The sequence below is a fragment of the Symsagittifera roscoffensis genome, chromosome 3 (genome assembly GCF_963678635.1).
Source record: "Symsagittifera roscoffensis chromosome 3, txSymRosc1.1, whole genome shotgun sequence".
Lineage (NCBI taxonomy): Eukaryota > Metazoa > Xenacoelomorpha > Acoela > Convolutidae > Symsagittifera > Symsagittifera roscoffensis.
The window spans coordinates 79516075-79539493 of NC_087064.1; the positions used below are offsets into that span (position 1 = coordinate 79516075).

General features: G+C 37.2%; 2 protein-coding genes across 2 annotated transcripts; both read left to right on the forward strand.

Moving 5' to 3' along the window:
• The first annotated feature begins 11201 nt into the window (after window positions 1-11201).
• On the forward strand, window positions 11202-16806 carry LOC134841906 (ubiquitin-conjugating enzyme E2 L3-like). The gene is made up of 2 exons (XM_063857977.1): window positions 11202-11422; window positions 16303-16806. The coding sequence occupies exons 1-2, from the start codon at window positions 11255-11257 to the stop codon at window positions 16639-16641; spliced, it is 507 nt and encodes a 168-aa protein (XP_063714047.1). The 5' UTR covers window positions 11202-11254; the 3' UTR covers window positions 16642-16806.
• Window positions 16807-19516: 2710 nt separating this feature from the next.
• Window positions 19517-20010, forward strand: LOC134841473 (uncharacterized; the record flags this gene model as incomplete). The annotated part of the gene is given in 1 exon segment (XM_063857483.1): window positions 19517-20010. A coding segment is annotated over 1 exon segment (311 nt), but the record flags the coding sequence as incomplete, so codon positions are not given.
• Window positions 20011-23419: the final 3409 nt, after the last annotated feature.

Genomic DNA, 23419 nt, shown 5'->3' on the forward strand with positions numbered 1-23419 from the left:
TGTACAATAATTCTATTAATGTAGAGGTGGGTGAAGCTGACTTCTCATCGATCTGATAATAAAAATCATCATCTTGTGCACATAAAGCCAGCAGTTTTCTGTTCTTTTTGGTTTACAGGTGGGATTAAATGACTTGCTGAAGTCTAGTCGTTTCATTTGCATGAGTCTTTTTGCTACATATTGGGCTTTGAACAGCAAGAACTCAGATTCCAGTGATAACTGTGCGAGGTCGTGGTGTAGCAACAAGTGTTCATACACCCATGGCATCTGGAGAAGACATGACAGTCAGCGTGTCCAGGCATTAATTCTGTATAGCCTCTTTGTTCTCGTTTTACAACCGCTGCAGCATGGGTAAGGTGGGTAAGGTGGGTTTCTGGTCGTTTTTGACTTATGTACTGGATGCTCGGAAAATTGTAACTAGACTGCTTCTTTCACAACTGTGTCCTCTTCAAAAGCTCCCACTGAACCTGTAGTACCCCCTTCAATTGTGTTCGCATAGAGCTGGTTGTCGTATTGCTTGGTCTCTCAATCTGAATGCACCCTTTGATTGATAGCTTCAGTGCTTTCAATGGCTTGCTTTCAAGCTTCAAGTTGTCTGGCATGATAACCTCAACGAACATCAGGCTTCTTGCTCCAATAACTTGGCTTGTCTAAAGATGCATTAGCAAGTACGCTTTACTTTCCTCTTCGTAGCCGATGAACTTGATCCTCCTACCATTTGCATCTAGCGTCTGTCTAACGCCATGGCCTAGAAAACACGCACAAAAGGGACATTTTGTTAGTTTAACTTATTACCAAATCGTCCACGAAAGTCCCTTTTTGTTGATGGATGAGCTTATGTTGCCAATTCTAACAACAGTCGAATTGCTCGTATCCATAATATCTTTAATTGTTTTGCCTCCGCCAGAGGACATCAAGTCATCTCGGTGGTTTTTTTGCTGTAAAGCTCTGCTTTACCATTCTATAGAGGTGTATTGGACGATCTGAACTCTTGCTTCACCTGGGGTTCTTTAGTAAATCTCCTCTAGATTTTGACAAATGATCACCTCCATTGTCAGTTTGCAGGCTGTTTCTCATTCCACGCTCTTCCAAAAAATGTTCAATTATAAGTAAAGCATCACTCTTGTTCAGCAGATACTTGACCACTGCCAGCCGAATGAAGTCTTCGATGAAATTCGTTCATGAAAACCCCTAAAGAGAGTCGATGAAAGTCGATGAATGTCGATGAAAGCAGCCGATGAAATCCCCATGCGTTCTCGTTACCTGAATTTTCCCTGGTGTTCATTAGTGAATCGTTCTTCTTTGGCACTGCTACTTCGTCCTAACTGCTGTACAGATTTTACAGATCTCTGGAACTCGTATTTCAATAGTGACGCAGGGTCCTTCGGGTTGAGATGTTCTAATCGACATAGCCCTAGCATGCCATCTGTGGTCACCCGCTGCCTTGTCTTTTTTGTCAACGGGTTCTTTTTGAATTTGCGCTGCATTCACAGCATCTGTCCACCATTTGAAGCCAGAAAATGAAAAGCATTTGCGGCAAAACTGATGCTTGTATGTCTGCCCACCGCTGAGCTCTTTCTCATCAAGTTGACGCTGCTGCTCGTCACAAATGCCACTTCGTGAATATTTCAGCTACTTACAGCAGTTTCTCAGTCGTTTAGCTATACTTCCACTGCTATTCTGCCGTCCGTACTCTACAGCATTCGTTTGGGATTTTCAAAAGTTGTGCTTTAGAACCAACTTTTCAAAACAAGAAAAGTGCAGACCGTATCCCTGATTCGGTCGTTTTAAGAACTTTTAAAGCAACGATCTCCAATCGGCCTTCTTTGTCGAAGAAACTGCTCGACAAATAATTTAATGAGCCTGACAAAATCCCAGGTGGCATTGACAAACTAGACGCCCATTACGCCCAGCTTGTCTCAACAAAACGATTCTGAATCTCCACTTTTTTGCGGAAACAAATCAGAAACATGTGAAATAGCTAGGAATGAAAATTAATATTTTGAATTTAGTAGAAGCTGGAAATTAAGCCGACAAACTTAGGGTAGTTTTCTGCGACCATGAAAACTTCGTGAAATTGGAGCAAGTTAACGGTCTGAGCTTGAAAACTGAAAAGTGCGACTTTTGCTTTCCGGACTTCCGGACAAAACACAGTACAAATATATTTTAATTAAGTTTTGGAAAAAAAGCCGCAAAACTCAAAAAAAAAGAGAAGAACTTTTTAAACTATGACCTCCAATCGGCCTATTTTGTTGACAAAAATTGCTCGACGAAAAATTTAGTGAGCCTGAAACAATGCCTGCGGCCATTGACAAATTAGACGTCCATTAATGTTATTACTTCCGGAAAAATTGCTTTGGAATGCCAAAAATTCTATTTTCTTGCATTCGAGCTCTTGTTTTTTGCAGAATGATTTTTTGGATCGCTACAACAAAATACTATGATTTTCATTATACAAAGTTAGTAATGGGAAAATGGATGATAACCCATTTTTACAAACTTTCTATTCGGCAGCAAAAATTGGCTTGAGTGTTTTTGCGCTCGTCTACTAGCTCATTGCGCTTTCTTAGCCCCACCAGAAAGAGCAAAAAATGCCTTAAGCGAATCTGTTTTGTTTGGAGTATGTGGATGGAACTTATCATAATGCGCTTAAACAGTGATTTCAAAATGGAAAAAATGTGATGGTTGCAGAAAAGGAAATCCAAAAAAACTGCACATACCAGTTTTTTTATTTAGCAGATTTGATTTTAAGACCCGAACTTACGGAGGTATCAAGATTCAACGCGTTCCAAGATAGATTTGACTCGCAGTGATTGAACGTCATCTCGCGCAAAAATCTATGTCTAAAGCTATCAAAACATCACTCGAATTTGCAATAGGAAAAAGACTAGGCTCTAAAACTTGCAAACGGCATGAGCGCGCGTGCGGGAAAAAAGTTACCGAAGATGGTTGGCATGGCCTTCCTTGTCTCAAAAAGCAGGGAGATTATTTAGGCTTTCAAACTTGAATGCCCTTATAAAGCACAGCTTATCTTCTACTCATATTTCTTCTGTTTTAGAGCCCCGGCACCTCTACAGGACCAACCAGAAGCGACCATATGGTTTGACGCTCGTTCCATGGACTGTTGGAAGTTACTGTATCAGACTCCCAAGCCCCCATCAGGATTAGTTCGGGTCGGCTTATAACTCTGGTACGGCTGCCCCTGAGGCAGAAGTGTGAAAAAATGACAAGTATAAAGGCTTAGTAGATGTTGGATATCCTTTTTAACCGCTTGCTTATGAGATTCAGGGACGGCCGATTCCTTTACGGAAGTTTTTTTGAGCAAGCTCTGTAAGAACTTAAGCATATGTTTTGTAACCAGGGCAAGCAGCTTTTTAAAACAAAGAATTTTTCTGCAATACAGATTGCGAACGCCCGTAACGTTCCCTCGGAAGTAAATACCGACGGAAAGTAAAACTAAATCCCAAAACCCTTATTTAGAATTTAAATAAAGCTTCACGTGCTTTTAACAATCTCTACCATAGACAATTCAATTTATTTCTCGTCCCACGGGTCGAGAAGTTATTACTGCTTGAAGGCTATCATCCGAGCTAGCAAAATAACACCTCTCATGTGAAAATAGTGAGCTCCTGGATGGGCCCCAGGTTTCTCAGACCACCAGGTCACTCCTAAAAACAGGGCTAGAACGTTATCGCGGTTAAGCTACTATTTTACTATTGTTCTTCTACAATTGAGAAAATCAACCTATCCATCTGAGATGGATCGACGCTTTCCCTCAGTTCCTAGTTTCGCGATATCTGAAAACAAAAAAGATGTTAATTTTACTTCCGGCAATCCCTGGAAGTTCAAAAATTTTTTGAAGTATAAGTCCTCCAGTTGAGCAGGAGACCTATCAGATTTCTTGTACTTCGCCCAATTTTTGCACCAGGAATAGTTTCAATTCTTTCCGTCAGTCTTTCTGATTCGCGGGATATGTCCTGTAACGATTGCAACTGTGCAACCGTTACAGTTCGGAAGGTTTTTTTTTGAAAATCGTCTGTTTGTTCTTCAGCTTAGTAACTGCTGTTTTTAGGTGTGTTTTTTTTCGAACAGCAAAAATTGTCTCTCTGATGTGCGCGCTTTTTGGATTTCTCAAAATTTCAGAGTTGTCTTCATTTAAATCAAAATTTTTAAATTAGTTACTTTCAACCAAAAAAACTTGCCCAATTCAGTTTTTCTTTCAACTAATGTAACAGTCATTCGCGCACGTCACATATGAGGTTAAGAGAAAAAGGCGCTATAACAATTGGCTCAAGGGTCGGGAACCTTACCTCTTGGGTTTTGTACCTTATTCGGTCGGAGTCATTACGGGCCCCTTAAGACATGGGGTTTCAAGATCGTTTTGCAGCTTGAAGGCTACTACCAAAATGACCCCACTCTAAAAATAAGCACGTCTTCATGGCTAGGTCTCTAAAGAGCTAAAAGATGCGAACGCCGTTAAAAAACCGGGTTGAAAACACAATTATCATTAGACTGTTGATCTTTGATCCATTTCAGAATGCCTTATCTCAACATAACTCTACAAATTACGTTATAAAATAAAACACATCGGCTCTAGAGGAAGTTTATGGAAAGGCAATACAACGAACTTGTGCCATGTACATGGCGTATCTTGTGCTTCTGCGAACAATGCAATCCAACAGGAAAATTTGTCTCAATCGGTCAGTGAGGGGTCATTCCCGTGGGAAATCCCAGAATCCTATCGTACTACTACTATATCAACACTAGTCATCTCCTTCTTATATCATTATCACTTCCATATCTAGAAAATTTCAAGGATTGTGGCTGGAATATGTGATGAAGGGACTCCTGAATGTAACCTCGGTTACTATGATACTTATGACCTTCTGATTACCTTCTATCAGATGATACAAAATCGTCGAGCAATGAAATTCATCTTCACGCAACGACATAAAACTGCCTTTATTTAAAAAAAAATCTTCCACTTTGTCTTCCAATAGAAAAGGTTTCCAATAAGCGATCTGTTCCAATATGGAACGTTATACAAGAACATAATTTTAGAAAAATGCTCTACTATACTACACAATTAAGATGAAATTCAATTTTTCTTCTTAATGTTTACCTTCAAGACTGTAGCGGCCTATGGAAAGATAATTTGAAAAAAAAAATCGTTTGACCTCCTCAAGTGCATCGTATGATCATTAATTGTGCTGTTTTAGATCTTAATTTAAATGTAAATTTAAAATTGTTATTATAGATTTACAACTCATTTTAAATCTTGATTTTTCAGGAGGTGGGAAACTTTTAGCCTAATTGTTGTGATAAACTTTTTAAGTAGATTTGTTATGGTTGATGTTTGTGCCTGTTTCTGGAGCGCCTTCTGAGAGATTTTAGAGACAAGCCTGTCAAGTGGCTTCCTGTGGGGAGGTGGGAAACTGGAACTGGCTTGAAGAGTCTGGTGGTGCACCGCTGGACATACTGAGCTCGGGTGATTTTGTTTTTGATTTTTATAATTCGATTTTAAAATTTAAATTAATTTTACTGTCTTTAATTTTTTTTATTTGCTTATTTATAAAATTCCCACTAACTGTTTATCATGGGTTAATTCAGTCCCCTAAAGTCCATTCAAAATCCTTTTTTTAACCTTTATGCTGCGTCAAGATGAGGAAAAACAACAAAGAGTGTACAGGTAAAGATTGCTTAAAACCTTCAGGACTGATAAATTGGATTAGATGTGATTGTTTTTCTAGTTGGTATCATATCAGTTGTGTAAATATTTCTCTTAGCGACTCTAAAAAAAACCAATGGTATCAGTGTCATTTATGCGTTGATGTAAAATTTGTTGATAAAGCAACAATAGGTAATGATTTAGTGCTAGACAATTATGTTAATACAGCCATCTCAAATGTCCGAGTACTCAAGAGAGTACCAAAAGACTCGCGTGTTCCCTTGGCGGAAAGTGTGTCGCAAAAAATAAATGACATCGTCTACAATGTAGAAGATGTTACAAAATGGCTAATTTTTTTAACATCGTTCTTTATTGGAGCAACCGAAAAGACGTGGACGCAAACAGACCACAAGCATGAGCTCTTTGATAAATAAAAAAATTCGAGCAAATGACGTGTCACTTCCAAAACCCCAACCCCAAGGTTTAGGCCCGCCTCTGAGTGACCTCGAGCAGAGAATAAAGCTAATAAGTAGTAAGCTCGATGAAGGAAATGTAAAGGGAGGAATAAGGCTTGCTGCTTCGGATGACAAAATTGCTCCTTTTTCAACTGATAACTATCAAAAATTGTTGTCTAAGCACCCTCAGCGAGCCAAATTTGCAGCTCCAAATCCAAAAAAGTTGGATAGTTTTTTTTGTACCCGATTTCGACCTATTCAAAGCGATAATGTCCTTTCCGAACGGATCAGCAGCAGGTCCTGTTAAAATAATTCCTCAAATTTTTAAAGATCTTGTTAGTAAGTCGAATGGCAGTTAATTTTCTGAAATCGCTTACTAAGCTGATGAACCTCATTGGAGATGGCAAAATACCCGAACCCGTACGACCTTTCTTTTTTGATGCAAAGCTTATCGCTCTCATAATGATAGATGGAGGGTTGAGAACGATTGCCATAGGCAACACGCTGAGACGTATCGCGTTTTAATGCGCTGGAAGCAACGCCCTCTCCGAGCGACAAAATTTTTTCGGAAATGAACAGGTAGGATGCGGTACCAAACGAGGAGCAGAAATAGCTGCGCACTCGTTTCGAAACCTAATTGAACGCGACGACAATCCAAAAGGCACTGTTTTTTTCAAAACTAGATTTTAAGAGAGCCTTTAACTCTCTAAAAAGAGAAACAATGCTGAATCATGTTTATTCAAATCGCCCCGATTTGTTTAATTACACAAATTGCGCGTATGGTAAACCTAGTTAACTTTTTTACGGAAGCTCTGTCATAATGTCAGAAGACGGAACTCAGCAAGGTGATCCTGAAGCCCCAACCCTTTTTGCGGAAACAATTCATACACTAGTCAAACAGTTGGAATCGAAAAAAAACATCTGGTGTTTAGATGATGGAAATTTAGCCGACGACTATAAGGTAGTACTCCGGGACCTTAAAAACATTCTGAAATGGGAACGAATTTACGGCCTGAGCTTGAACACTGAGAAGTGCGAACTTTGTTTTTTCGGACCGACTACTAATACACAGTATAATTCAATTTTAACCCAATTTCGAAAAACACGCACCAAAATAAAAATAAAAACAAAAGAATAACTCCTCATTTTAGGATCTCCAATCGGCGAACTTTGCCAAAAAGAATTGCTCGACGAAAAAATTAAGGAGCTTGGAAAAATCTTGGATGTCATTGAAAAACTAGACGCCCATTATGGTTTTTACCTCCTGAAAAATTGCTTTAGCATGCCAAAACTCCTATATTTTTTGCGTACGAGCCCTTGTTTTTTGCAAAATGATTTTTTGGAACGCTACGACAAATTATAAGAAATTTAGGAAATTCTTTACGCAAGGTAACTAACGTAAAAATGGATGATAACAAGTTTTTACAAGCAGTTCTCCCGGCAGCCAATAGTGGCTGGTGCGTTTCTTCCGCTCGTCTACTCGCTTTACCCGCTTTCTTAGCCTCAGCAGTAGGAGCAAAAGATGCCTTGAGCGAAATCTTTGTTTTGGAGCATGTGGATGGAACCTATGATGAGCGCCTTCTGAGGGATTTTAGGAGCGCCTTCTGAGTGATTTTAGAGACAAGTCTGTCAAATGGCTTTCTGTGGGGAGATGGGAAACTGGAACTGGCTTGACATACTGAGCTCGGGTGATTTTGTTTTTGATTTTTATAATTCGATTTTAAAATTTAAATTAATTTAACTGTCTTTATTTTTTTTATTTGCTTATTTATAAAATTCCCACTAACCATTTATCATGGGTTAGTTCAGTCCCCTAACGTCCATTCAAAATCCTTTTTTTTTACCTTTATGCTGCGTCAAGATGAGGAAAAACAAAAAAGAGTGTACAGGTAAAGATTGCTTAAAACCTTCAGGACTGATAAATTGGATTAGATGTGATTGTTGTTCTAGTTGGTATCATATCAGTTGTGTAAATATATCTCTTAGCGACTCTAAAAATACCAATGGTTTCAGTGTCATTTATGCGTTGATGCAAAATCTGTTAATAAAGCAACAATAGGTAATGATTTAGTGCTAGACAATTATGTTAATACAGCCAACTCAAATGTCCGAGTACTCAAGAGAGTACCAAAAGACTCAAGTGTTCCCTTGGCGGAAAGTCTGTCGGACAAAATAAATGACATCGTCTACAATGTAGAAGATGTTACAAATTGGCTAATTTTTTTAACATCGTTCTTTTTTTTGGAGCAACCGAAAAGACGTGGACGCAAACAGACCACAAGCATAAGCTCTTTGTAAAATAAAAAAATTCAAGCAAATGACGTGTCACTTCAAAAACCCCATCCCCAAGGTTTACGCCCGCCTCTGAGTGACCTCGAGCAGAGAATAAAGCTAATAATTAGTAAGCTCGATGAAGGAAATGTAAAGGGAGGAATTAGGCTTGCTGCTTCGGATGACAAAATTGCTCCTTTTTCAACTGAAAGCTATCAAAAATTGTTCTCTAAGCACCCTCAGCGAGCCAAATTTGCAGCTCCAAATCCAGAAAAATTGGACAGTTTTTTTTGTACCCGATTTCGACCTATTCAAAGTGATAATGTTCTTTCCGAACGGATCAGCAGCAGGTCCTGTTAAAATAATTGCTCAAATTTTTAAAGATCTTGTTAGTAAGTCGAATGGCAGTGCAGGACTTATTTTTCTGAAATCGCTTACTAAGCTGATGAACCTCATTGGAGATGGCAAAATACCCGATCCCCTAAGAGCTTTCTTTTTTGGTGCAAAGCTTATCGCCCTCATAAAGATAGACGGAGGGTTGAGAACGATTGCCATAGGCAACACGCTGAAACGTATCGCGTCTTAATGCGCTGGAAGCAAGGCCCTCTCCGAGCGACACAATTTTTTCGGAATTGAACAGGTAGGATGCGGTACCAAACGAGGAGCAGAAATAGCACTCGTTTCGAAACCTAATTGAACGCGACGACAATCCAAAATGCACTGTTTTTTCAAAACTAGATTTTAAGAGAGCCTTTAACTCTCTAAAAAGAGAAACAATGCTGAAACATGTTTATTCAAATCGCCCCGAGTTGTATAATTACACACATTGCGCGTATGGTAAACCTAGTTAACTTTTTTACGGAAGCTCTGTCATAATGTCAGAGGACGGAACTCAGCAAGGTGATCCTGAAGCCCCAACCCTTTTTGCGGAAACAATTCATACACTAGTCAAACAGTTGGAGTCGAAAAAAAAACATCTGGTATTTAGATGACGGAAATTAAGCCGACGACTCTAAGGTAGTACTCCGGGACCTTAAAAACATTCTGAAATCGGAACGAATTTACGGCCTGAGCTTGAACATTGAGAAGTGCGAACTTTGTTTTTTGGGACCGACTACTAGTACACAGTATAATTCAATTTTAACACAATTTCGAAAAATACGCACCAAAATAAAAATAAAAACAAAAGAAGAACTCCTCATTTTAGGATCTCCCATCGGCGAACTTTGCCAAAAAGAATTGCTCGACGAAAAAATTAAGGAGCTTGGAAAAATCTTGGATGTCATTGACAAACTAGACGCCCATTATGGTTTTTACCTCCTGAAAAATTGCTTTAGCATGCCAAAACTCCTATATGTTTTGCGTACGAGCCCTTGTTTTGTGCAAAATGATTTTTTGGAACGCTACGACAAATTATAAGAAATTATTTACGCAAGGTCACTAACGTGAAAATGGATGATAACCAGTTTTTACAAGCAGTTCTCCCGGCAGCCAATAGTGGCTTGTGCGTTTCTTCCGCTCGTCTACTCGCTTTACCCGCTTTCTTAGCCTCAGCAGTAGGAGCAAAAGATGCCTTGAGCGAAATCTTTGTTTTGGAGCATGTGGATGAAACCTATAATGATGCGCTTAAACGGTGGTTTGAACTTGGAAAATTGAAATGGCTCCGGAAAATGAAACCAAAAAAAGTTGGACGAAGCCAATTTTTGACAGCGAAATTGCGACTTGATGCTACGACTCGAACCAACGGACGTAAAAAAATTCAAGGCGTTCCAAGATAGATTTGGCTCCCAATGGTTGAACGTCATCCCGTGCAAAAATGTAAGGTTAAAGCTGTCGAACCAACCACTCAGAATTGCGATAGGACTTCGATTAGGCTCAAAACAATGCGAACGGCATAAATGCGTGTGCGGAAAAGACGTTACCGAGGATGGTTGGCATGGTCTTTCTTGCCTCAAAAGTGCAGGGAGATTCTCTGAGCATTCAAACCTGAATGCCCTTATAAAGCAGAGTTTATCTTCCACTCACATTTCGTCTGTTTTGGAACCACGACACCTCTACAGAACCGATCAGAAGCGACCAGACTGTTTGACGCTCGTTCCTTGGGCTGTTGGTTAGCAGCTCTTGTGGGATGTAACGGTAGTAGACTCCTTAGCTCCTTGTAGGATTAATGCCGGGTCTGTTTGTAACCCTGGTACGGCTTCCGCTGAAGCGGAAGAGCGACAAATTGACAAGTATAAAGATCTTGTAAATGATGGATATCTTTTTCAACGGCTAGCTTTTGAAATTCAGGACGCGGCCGGCCCCAGCACAGAAATTTTTTGAGCAAGATTTGTAAGAACCTAAGCATATGCACTGAGGAACCCAGAGCAGGCAGCTTTTTAATTAGAGAATCTCCACGGCAATACAGATTGCGAACGCCGCTTGCGTACTCGGAACAATAAATGACAAAATAACTTCCGACGAAATTTTTTATTTGTAACACTTGTATATTACACTTTCTCGTGTCGAGTTGCGTGTTATTATTGAAGAAACGTAACCCATATCGATTTTAATTGAAAAGGACTTGAACACTTGTCATCTTCTTTTATCATTATCACTTGCAAATCTAGAAAGTTCCAAGGATTTTGACTGGAATACGTGATGAAGGGACTCCTGACTGTGACCTCGGTTACTATGATACTTTTGACCTTCGGATTACCTTTATTTGACCAAAGAAAAAATAAATTAAAAAAAATTGAATGAAGTGTTTCTTTTTCTGTGACCGGACAATGGCTTCATAAAATATTGTAGACAAACTTGTTTTTAATTTTCAGTGGGTTGTGATTGCAAAGGAATCGCGAGCAAATGCTGTATCGTCATTATGTCTGCCACAAGACGATTAAAGAAAGAGCTGGAAGATGTCAAGCAAATTGACAGCGATATATCACCCTTTTTTTGCAATGTTCAGGTGGATGAGGCCAATATTCTGCACTGGGAAGGAATTCTCGTACCAGACAAAGACCCGTATGCCAGCAAGGGCTTGCGAAAGGTTAGCGTGTGGCCGTTTATCTCATTCGCAGGCACTATTGTTTCGGGTTGTAACATTCGCTCAGAAATTACACTGCGCGTAAAGTAGAAAAAGTCCATATTGACCAGCTGACTTTAGATATTTTAATTCTACGTGTTTTTCTCCGTCTCAACCTAACCATTTAGTTTTGATCGTTTTATTTACAGTTCAACGAACGTGTTACGACTTTAAGACTGTCAGCCGATTGGATCTTACTAAGCTTTCGATTAAATATATATACTAAACAGTGCTAGGTAAATAAGACGACAAGACATTAATACGACTGACATTAGGAGGAAAAATTTAAAATAAAACATGTAAACTGAACTGTTCGAGTTTAAGTTATTTATATTTCCGAGATACAATTAGAGAATTCAAGTGAATTATATTTCTGAGAAAACAATTGGAGAATAGTGTCCTAAAGTCCCACCAAAAGCGATTGTCGTCTTAATATCTGTCGATTTATTTGCCGGATACCATAATAAACACATAAGCTGGGTCTCCAATCCCCAGACAACGGTTATGACTAAATAAATGGGACCTTTCCTCGCTTTCCACTACTCCCACTTTGCAGTTGAATTAATACGATCAGAGATTTTCAGTAGCTAAAAGGTCTATGACCAGTTCCAAAATAGTCCAGGCACCGGGCATCCGGTCCAGCACTCCCAAGGAGATAGCATTGTTATCATCCAAATTCGAGGATCAGGATGGTTCGGATTAGTTCCGAACTCACCATAGGACCTTCCTTTTCTACTCGATCGTGATGCTACCACTCGTATCGTTACAAGTGTTCGACTCTAAATGTTGTTCTTTTCTTTAATTCTTGCGATTGTGTTCTCTCGTTACTTCGGCGTTTGTGTCGTTTTTCATTCATATGGTCCAAATATGGCAGTTTCTAACAATTCTCATAAATAATCGGCGCTCAATCAAAAACCAAAACTCTTGAACATTCTAGACCCTCCTTTTCGTCAAATTTTGGTTTCTAAGACGTTTCACGTGTTTTTTTCTGTTCTATGCAAATCTGGTAACGTTTTTCTGTGTATCTGGTGTCATTGTAAATTTGTTTCTGTTATTTTGTATGTATAGCATTTTATAAGCCCGCGGGTAAACGCCAAGCTCCTGAATTTACTTTTTCGTAAAACTTCAAAACCAATCTTTCTCAACCATTTTGCTGCGGCTTGCATGCAACAGTTTAGGAAAGATGGTCGTAACTTTCGAATACCAGGTGTTTCTCCGATCTTTCTCGAACTGAATGAAAACACGGATAGCCGATTACTGTGTGCAAGTAGCACAGAATGTTCCGACCATAGTCTTAAAAAAAAAACATTTTTTTTTTCAAATTATTGTAGTTTTATTGGTGTGGTGTGATAGAAAGTTCGGACCGAAAAAAGTTCAGGCATATTCGACGGTCATAGTAAAATACGCAAATTAAAAAACATTTTTTGTAAAATTTGAGTTTTTTGAGTAATTTAGCTCCTTTTCACTATCAAAATTCAAAAAAAATTTTCTACGACTTGGAAGCTTTTAAACCCATAAGCTGTTGTATGATTAATTGTAAGCTTTTAAGCCCTTAAAATTAGACAAAATTCATAAGCTCGAATTAAGACGAAAAATAAAAAATTTGAAGTCGGTTTTTCTCGACACTGGGAAAAACATTTTGAAATTTGTAATTGTCGTTATAAGGGCTTTAATATGATATATCATTCAACTCTCCCCGATTATTTGTGGAAGTTGATTTAGCGCTGAAAAGAAAAACTAAAACACCCGAATACAAAGTTCCTCCCCATTTTTCAAATCGTCGGAATAAATACAGACATAATAAGTATACAGATACATGAAAGCGGCTGATGGCATCAGAAAATATAGAACCCGCTCTACTTCTGCTCACTGTCTCAGGGTTAGATATTATAAGTAGATATTGATAATATATTATTATTATTATTATTATGATTAAGATAATTTTTATTATGGTTTTGAGGATATGTCACTGGGATGTGATCCAAGATTTACAGCAATGGGTTGATACAACAACTTGAATATGGACAAATAAAAATGCATAAACAAATATAGTTGACATTTCAGTTTCGCTCAAAGATTGTCCATATTTGTGTAAACAGGTTTTTAAGTTTTTCAAAAAAAGACGATCTTCTGCTTGATGATTTTGTTTTGAGATCCTTTGAGGTACCAAAAATAGTTTCTTTGCACTTCATATCGCAGGTCTGGTAATCGAGTTCGCTTGCTTTTTCCAGTTTCAGTTATTTCGTAGAATGAAGTGAAGTCGACTCTGTACCGCTTTGTACCTGTCATTCAAAACACCACTGAATAAGTTGCAGTTGAGTGAATAAGTTGCAGTTGCTTTGTTCCTCTCTGTAGTTTCTATAACAGTTTTTTCAGGGAAATTCTTTTTGTTGAAACTTTCAATCAGGTAATAGTCAGAACGTTAATAGTCAGAACGTTTCAGAATTTCAGCATTCGGACTCAACAATTAAGTATGGCTCAGTATTGATGGGTACAGATTTAAGATGAATTATTCCGCTTGAGCCAAAAACAGGAATCCTAAGGCTTTAGATATTCGTTTTCTGATATGGACTGACCAGTTTAACGTTAATCCAAGATCTTTAGCTTCGTTACTATTTTTCAGTTTGTCTTCTCCGAATTCTAGCCTCGCTGTATTTTTTTTTGCTGTTAGGAGATCAGTGCTGAAACCTTTATCTAAGTTGAATAAAACACAATTTTGGTTGCTCCAATTGGATAGATTTTCAAAATCGTATATTAGATTGTTTAGGTTTAATCCGTTATTAACTAGTTGTAGAACATCTGCGAATAGATGCTTGAGAACTGAAAATGTCATTAGGGAGATCGTTACTGTACAGGAGAAAAAGAATTGTGCCGATGACTGACTCTTGAGGAACTCTCAAATTAATGTTTTTCTCATCTGATAGCACTGAATTGGTTGTAACTCTTTGCATTCTATTAAATAGCTAATCGCGAGTTAAAAGGTTGAATTCCTCGGATATTTCAAGTTGCAATAGCTTCATAAATAAAGTTTCATATTTGTTTTTGTCGATCGTTTTCAAAAAATCCAATAAGAGAATTAAATTTTAGTTTTCTGGGCAACTAATTTTGTCATTTATCTTCGAGAGACCTAAAATGAGTTGAAGAAAGTTAGATTTTCCAGGCAAGAAGCCAAATACAGCCTCCGTTATATTTTCGCCGAAGCATTCGATGATCGCTTTGAGTTAAAACACTTTTTCTGGATACTATGTTGAGAAAGATAACAGGTCGAAAACTGCAGACCTCAGCTTTGTTTTGTTTTTTTTAATGGCGCGAAAAAACGTGAACAACTTCTAATTTTGAAAGTGGGGTTATTTTTTAGTTTTCGCAGTGGAATAAAAACCTAACATATTAATCCAGTTTTCTCAAACTGGTTAAATTTTTTAAAAGCACCAACCATATTTTGTTCTTGAAAGTCAATAAGCTCTAAGGGCATAGTTTTTCTCTAAAATTCGAAAGTTGAAGTTTTTTCAAAAATTGAGTCATTTTTCTGTTTCCTTGCGTTGATTACTTTTTTTTCAGTTGTCAGTTGGCTATGTTTTTGTTCAAAATTATAAGCTAAATTTGATTGATTTTCAATTCTTTTCCATATATCACGAGTGTCCGAGCGTCGTTTTAAGAAGAATGCTCCAATAATTTTTTGAACCTTAAAATTTCCCTCAAATACGACACTCGTCAGCTTAGTGTATTATTAAGAACCTTCTTTTTTTCTAACCTTAGTCGCAAATATTGGTCCCTTTTCACAGCTTTTTGATAGCATGTGCTTTGACATTCAAATAGTAATAATTAAACACAGTTGATGTATTTTTAATTCATCAAATGAACCGAAAAAATCTATTTGTTTCAAACAACATAACAATAATAAAAACGCGATTTCAGAAATTTTCTAACTCAGTACATCACAGTTTTTTTAAATGCATTATTCATACATATTGTGTCTGTATGCTTTGCGATTTGTTACATGCAAAGTTAGTGTGGATGCCTGCAGTTTGTTATATTCCAAATTATTAATTGCAAAATTGTGTCTATTTGTATTGGGTGCCACTTTTGCTGAATGGCATTGGCGGTTTATTAGCATATGTAGCTGCTTTAATTGGTGACTACTGTTTTTCGGTGAATATGCGTGCGTGGCTGAGTGGTTAATTAGTGCATAAGACTCAAAATCTCTTGATTGCCATAGGTAGATCGATTCGTAGACCGAGCCAATTTTTTGCTAATTCGAGACTTTTTTTAGTGCCTTTTCTAGCGCTGCTTTTTGTCGTGCTCTCGCTTGTGTGTGTTTGCGAAGCTTCGCTTGTGCGTCATCCATACCAATGATCAATTGTTGGTCTTAGTGTTTTGGCCCGAATTTTGCAAAAATATTTGATTCATATTAATCCTGGTAAAAACTTTTGTCTATTAATAACCCAATTTGAGAAGTATCTATTTTTTGTCCTTTTGTAAAGATTTAAATCAGCTCTGTATTTGCTACTGTAACAAAGGTAATTATCAAGGCCATTGAGGATTAATGATCAATTTGCCGTATTTGGAATTTGTAGGTTGAGGGTTTGATTCTGGGGAAGTTTTTTTTGGATAATATGAGAAGCTTTGTAAAAAGTCAGTTCAAGCTTGTTGCGAGGAATTTTTTTTTTTACTGGTGCATGCGAACTCCTGCTTCACCACAGTTTTTTTCTCCATTTTGTGTGTCATTGTTTTCTTGAACGGGTGTTTTTTTTTTTTAAAAAAATTGGATGAATGGATACGTTGCAGCGCCTTGGTAACAAAAGCTGTGTTTTTCAAAGAAGTTAATATTTGGCTGTGATGTTCAGGGATTTCGGATAGAAATGAATTTTCCGCCCGAGTACCCTTTCAAGCCACCCAAGGTGCTGTTCAAGACGAAGATCTATCACCCGAACATAAGCGAAGAGGGCCAGGTGTGTCTGCCGATCATCACAGCCGAGAACTGGAAGCCGGCCACGAAGGCGCACCAGATCATTCTGGCACTGAAGTCGCTGATAGAGGAGCCGGAGCCAAGTGCCGGACCCCTGAGGGGAGATGTGGCCGAAGTGTTCACCAAGAACAAAGACAAGTTCAACGCCACAGCACAAGAGTATGTACAGAAATATGCCGAGCTAGTGCAGTCGCCTGATTCTGCGGCCGCCGAGTAAAATAATTTGAAGTAGACAGTAGAATTCGGATGTTGGTGCGAGTGATTGGGCGCAACAGCAACACACTGCTGAGCATTTTGTGACTATTTATTTTAAATTTTGTTTCATATATATTTCTGTGATATTGCGTTACAAATTATGACTATGAATTGAACCCTGATTTCGTTTTCTGTTTTTGCTTCAGTGGGGATTTAGGTTAAAGAGTGGGACCATAAAAATTTAACTCTGTACGCGTACAATTAGTAAGCGTTTTCAAATCGGGAACTTTTTTTTTAGGTTCACAACCCGCTTAATGTAATCACTGAATCATGTGTCGCAGCAGACACCTGGCCAGCAGATTTCTTTTGAGTATGTCTGAATTTCATACTTGGCTGTATGTCTGAATTATGTTGGCTGTAATGAATTATGCTGGCTGTAAACCAACTCTGATTTTATCTCTTAAAACATTCATTTGTTGAAACAGTTATTTGGCATAAAAGGTTTGGCTAACCTTATATCGGATTAGTCGCCTCGCATTGCGTTCATTTGATGGGCGATAATAGATTTTCATTCGTGGGGCTATGAGGAATTTGAAATATTTGAGCGAGACATTTAAAAGGACAACGGTTTTTTCGGCCCAACTGTCGTTTACCCAAGTTTTGTCGGCTTAACCGATTCATTAGTTTTGTTATTTGCTAATTTTCTTTTTTGACACAAGTGAATGGAAATTTGGTCGACAAAATTTTTGATGTTTTTAAGAATCGACGAGTCTCTTATATAGGTGGTGTTGATTTTTTTCAGTTTTTTTAGGAAATGTCTTAAAATTTGTTCAGGCTCTTTTCCGCGGTTTCATTTATGATTTCTTTTTTAAGTTCTTGTCTATTGGCTATGTTCAGATTATTTTTTCATCTTAGGCTTAGTGACTTTCGTCTAGCTTTTCTGTCGGCTAGCCTACCATACTCCATTTGTGATGTATCGAATGTAGTACAATGGTCAGCTTCGCTTCTGTGTCAATTCACAGAGTAGTTAATAATTGGGTTTCATCATTTGAATAAGTTGCTGGAAAACTCCAAGTTATTTGAATTTTTTTTGAACCAGTGTATTGAACAAGTTATACGTTTGAATGAACAAATCAGTTTTTTTTATACACAGTATGCGTCTACACGGCAACTCGTTTTAACATGCTTTATACACATTTTTTAGTCTTATTGGTGGTAGCTCGGCATAATCATTTAAATTTAACCTAATTCATTTTTTGTCATATGAATCCTAATATTTCCCGTGTTTTGTGATATTCTGTTTTATACCATTATACGTAACTCCGATTATAAGTCATAAGATTCTAAACGGTGCTGGGTAAATAAGACGACAGGACATTAAGACGACTTGATATTGAGACGACAAATGAGAGTTAATACATTTAAATTGGTTTTATTTTTTCGGAGATACAATCGGAGAATTCCGTGAAGTGTCGTCTTAAAGTCACATGAAAAAATATGTCGTCTTAACTGCTGTCGTTTTTTTGACCGGACACATGTTAGACTTCGTTCCAAGCCAGTAGAATGTCAATTAACCAAAATCCTAAGTTATATTTTTAAATTGATTCAGTTCCACTGAATAATTCTCTGCAAATTTATATGTGCGTCTTGTTATGTGGCAATTAGCGAAGTGAAGACTCTTATTTAGGTTGTGTGGATTTTTGGAGAATTTGGTTTCTTACGATTTGACTTTGTTTTCTTTTTAAGTTCAATTTAATTTCAGTTGGTGAACGGATGGCAAATTACGCTCTCCAAAAACGGAAGTTCGAATGGCACGAAAAAAGTGAACGATTTTAAGTTAAAGGCCTAGATTCCCTACCGAAATTGAAAAACTACAAATGGACCCAGTTTTTTAATTAGATTTTTTATAATGTCGATCACAAAAGTTTTTTTGATATTAAACGAGCTTTAATGAGATAGCTTCTTCAGTTGCTTGTATGCAATATTCTATGATAAGCAAACTGTACAATCACCGTACAAAATGTGGTGTACTCTTAAGGAGCAATTTTGGAGACTTCTGGAGAAATTTGGAGACTTCTGGAGAAGTTACTTATGCGTAGTTGTAGTCATCTCGAAAATTGTTTTCCCGACTATTAAAAATGGGGAGGAACTCGAAATTTGAATGTGTTTTAGTTTTTCTTTTTTTGCTGTTTTCCACGCATAATCAGAGCACAGCAAAGCACTTTCACTCGTGATTTGAACGACATTTGAAAAATTTCAAAAATTGTTCAAGTATTGAGAAATATCGGTTACAAATTTTTGATTTTTACTAACTTCGAGCGAATAAATTTGTATGCGAATAAATTTGTATGTATTTTTATGTATGAGTTTTTGGTTTTTCTTGTCATTTTTCTGTAAAAACTGTTGTCCAATATGCCTAGTTTACTATGAATCTCGAATTGACCTAAGTTCTAGTTTTTCTTTCAGATCCTTTCATCACTATGGTTGTAACATTCTCTGCTACTTGAACAGTAACCGGCTATCCTTGTTATATTTGGTATTGCGTTGTGATCTTGTTTTGTTCGTTAGTATACACGAAGCTCTATAGTATGTAGATTTTTTTGTTCAACAGCCTTTTGGTGTCTTCGTCAAATTCATATTGTCATATTTTTTTGAATAATCGTTGTTTTGGGTATCAAAAGGGTTGCGAACGTTGACTTAGTTTCTGTGCTCGTATGTTTCTCCACTAGTTTCTTAAAAATATCGCCTCGTTGTTTCTTTGAGGCATGGAGTCTCATTGTCATATAATTATAGCTGCGAAACCGGAATAAATTTAATTTCAGCTCAAAAAAGTTTCTGAGCGATTACTACAACAAATTAGGCAAAAAATGCGGAATTGGTATTTCATTAAAGTATCATTTCGATGTGTCAAGTTTTAATTTAAGGATTAAAATGTGAAATAGATTTAGCCACTACAATTATGAAATGCGCTGTATCAGGAAATGTAAGAAAAAAAGAAGGTTTTGCTGGAGTTGTCCATTGAGTAGAGTAGACGGCCTGACCTTGTGGCTTTCAGTGTGCGATTGAGTATGAGTGTGTAGATGGAGTGTGAACAGGGAGCAGCGGTGGAGATGGATGTGGGCGAGGAGTTTGTGGCCAGATGCAAACAGCAGTTGCAGCAGCGGGCAACTCCGGAAGAGCAGTGGGAGGGGGAAGGGGAGGCACCAGTGGTGGTGGCCATTGGGGTGCTGGTGGACTTCCTCTCTTCAATCAGACACTCAGTGACCACAGTGGCTGAAGTGTTGCGACTTCTCAAGGCCGCCATTCAAGACATGGTCACACGTAGCAACAGAAATAGAAGCAGTCACACCAATGTTGCTCTGGAGAGTGGCTGCGAAATATTCAACTGGTAAGAGAAGAACGAATACGGTCGCACCTTGGCTGTCCACTCATTGAAATTAATCATTTGAAATTTGAAAAAAAAATCGAAGAAACAGAAAGTAAAACGGTAACCATGCATATACGACTCAAGACAAGCTGCAACTTACAAAGTGAGCGCTTGTAAGATAGCCGTTGCTTAGTTAACCTTCAAAAGTTAACCTCGGGGTTAGGCATCTAGCTGGTTAGTCAAAAAGAATAAGCTTTGCGGATCTGACTTTTCATAAATTTAATCCGAAAACATTAACAGATCTTGTTGGAGCAAAATCTGTTCGAATTCTCGATCAATTGGTTTTTATAATAAAATTTTATATACTTCTTTGTTTGGCGGTTTTAAATAGCTTCAACTCATGGCCGTGAAAGTGTCATTACAGACTTGTGTACTTGTAACCGGAAACTTTTTTCCATTAAACAACTTGTTTTACAAATTAGTAAAAATTGACTTTGCATTTTTATGAAACCTCATTAACTTTCAGGCCTTCCCACTTAATGTGGCGTATAATAATATTTATAAATTGCTTCCAAATGATATCTAGTTACAGAGTTAATTATAAAAATTTACAAATACAAATTGAAATAGTTTGGGAGAACATCATTTTAAGTGATTGATCTTTTAAGTAATTGTTGTGTTCTAGTACGAGTATTCTTTTTTCCACCCTAAGTCGCAAATTTTGGTGCACCTTTACAGCTTCTTGATAGCATGTGCTTTGACATTCGATTGGTAATAAGTTAACACAGTTGATGCTTTTTCAATTCATCAAATGAACAGAAAAAAAGCTATCTGTTTCAAACAATAGTGCAATTATAAAAATAGTATTTCGAGAATTTGCCAAATCGATATACTAATTTTTTGAAATGGATAATATATAAATAATTTGGCTTTATGTTTTCCAATTTATTACATACAAATTTGGTGTGGATGCCTTTAGCTTATTACATTCCAAATTATTACATGCAAAATTTGTGTATATTTATTTTTGGTGCGATTTTTGCTGCATAGCATTGGCATTTTTTAAGCTTAATTGGTGGCTAGCGTGTGAATTCAAATCTCCTGGTCGTAGGTTCGAGTCTGCCACATCAAAAGTTTTAATTTGCAAAGCTTATTATCACCTTTTCTTTCAGTTTTTTTTACAACTAATTATTGTCGTTTTATTGTTTGTGTTTGCGGAGTGTAGCTTCACCTCTGTGATGTTTGCGTTGTGAGTCCCGATCGGTTTCATTTGATTTAAGCGATTTTTATTGTAATTGAAAGTTGTTTTTATAACATTTACAGTTGTGATGAATACAAATAGAATAGGGTGCCTTAGAGTTGATTTATACGAGAATTGATTTTAGGGTTCCATAAGATTATGAATTAAACCAGAAACGCACCATGTGAGGATTATAAATCTCAACATTAGTTCTAAGTTGATCCTGCATTGTATAACTTTTCAGTGTTTTCTTAAATATGTGACTTAAAACAAAATATCGAACATGGCATACAAGAACTGCGAAACAACAGTGAAAATTGTAGAATCTCCTATCTTTATAGACTGCAATTTTTGGAGATTGAATAAATCATCAGAAATTTGAACTCTTAACGATATCGTTTTTTTAACAAAAAACCATCAACAGAATGGTATCAGGTTGGGTACTGAGAATAAAGCTCAAAAAAACGGGAAAGTGTCATGCGTTGGTTTACGCCAGCTTATATTGAAGAATTTTTTTTTACTGCTGTTCATAAATATCATTGGAATTGATTAACTGTCTAAAATCCCCTGACATTTTTAAAGTAAATCATTTTCATTTAAATGATTTCACTGAGAAATTCAATTTTTAACTGCTGGTTGTGCAAGTTGGTATTCATGTGTTTTCTACGCGAAATCAGAACAAGATGCACAAAGTGTATATCATATCTACACAAGCGATTGCAGTATATTACGAATCTGCTTTTTTTCAACCCAGTTCAGTTCATTTCCTTGTTAAAAGGAAGGTAAACTGCATTATTGAACAGAGAAAAGGTCACGAAAAACTGATCGTCCAATTTCGAAAATGGAATTTGATTATCAGATTTTCCAGCGATGTAAAAATTTTACCTATTGATGAACTTTTCTCAAATTTGATTAATTTTTATCAAAAAAAAGGTCAATCATAAAATTCGAAAGTTGAGATTTAAAAAAAAAATAAGTCAGTATTTTATTGTTTACTTGTGTTCATTGACTCTTTTTCAGCTGTCTTTTGGCTATACTATGTGTTTTTGGTGGCTATTGTTTGACTCATTCTAAGCGACCATGGCGCAGATGCGAGAGTTTGGTGCTTTTGATCTCCGTTTTGTCGGTTTGAATCTGGCCCACAGCAAAAGTTTTATGTTTCAAGGCTTATTTTTACCTCTCTCTGTTTTGCTTTTTCAAGGTTTTGAAGCTACTTTTTACCGTTTCCTCGCTTGTGTTCGTGGAGTACAGTGTCGCCGTTTTAAAATCAAAGAGATGTCGAGCAAGACCGTTTTAAAGTGTTAGCTTTTAGACGATTGAGAGAGAAAAATGTACAATTGAGTCGCTCTGCTTTTTTTTATTCTTGCACTTGCGCGAGCAAGTGTTTTCTAATCGCCGAACTAGATTTTTTTCCTTTAACAACTTTTTTTAATAAATCTGTAAGTTGCTTTGTTAGTGAACCCTTACAGTTTTGAGAATCCTTCCCAGTTCGGCTAGAGATAACTCGATTGTCTTTGTACTTTTAGGTCTGGGGCTCGAAACCCGGCCGGACCTTGTGTTTTCCAGTATCTATGAAATAGAAAAAAAAAATTCGGTAAAAATTGAGTTGTCAGACTTTCGTTTGTCTGCTTAGATTTTAGCTGCTTAGTTTTCTCATCGCGTAAATTTCTTGTTCTGCCAGCAATCTCCCTTGTAGATCCAAGTGTTGTTGATTGACTCCTGTAGTTTGTAAATTTAATAGCCCTGACGTATATTTTCATTTGTTTTCCTTTTCGTTTTTTTTTGCTTAAAGGCTTTATTGAGCCTAAATTGTTTCGAAATGTATTTTATCGGCTTAGTTATTATGTTTTTTGTGTAAAATGGTTGTTTTTTCTTTGGCAAATTCAAGTAGATTGTGTCGCAAGATATTAAATTTTTGGCATTTTTTTTATGGCTCAATGGGTGTCTACCCAATTTTTGTCGCTTTAGTAGGCGCTCTGTAAAACTTAAAGGCTTATTTGATACTGCTGGTTATGTTTTCCGACTGTTTTCCAGAATTTTTTATTCAGTTTTCTCAAAAAAAAGTATGACAATTTTTTTTATTTGTTCGTCTCTTTTTCTATTTGCTAGATTACAATGCTGGACTTGCGCTGTATCACAAGCGATGTGAGGCTTCGCTTCGCCTCTGCGTAACCTTTATTTTGTTTCATTGGT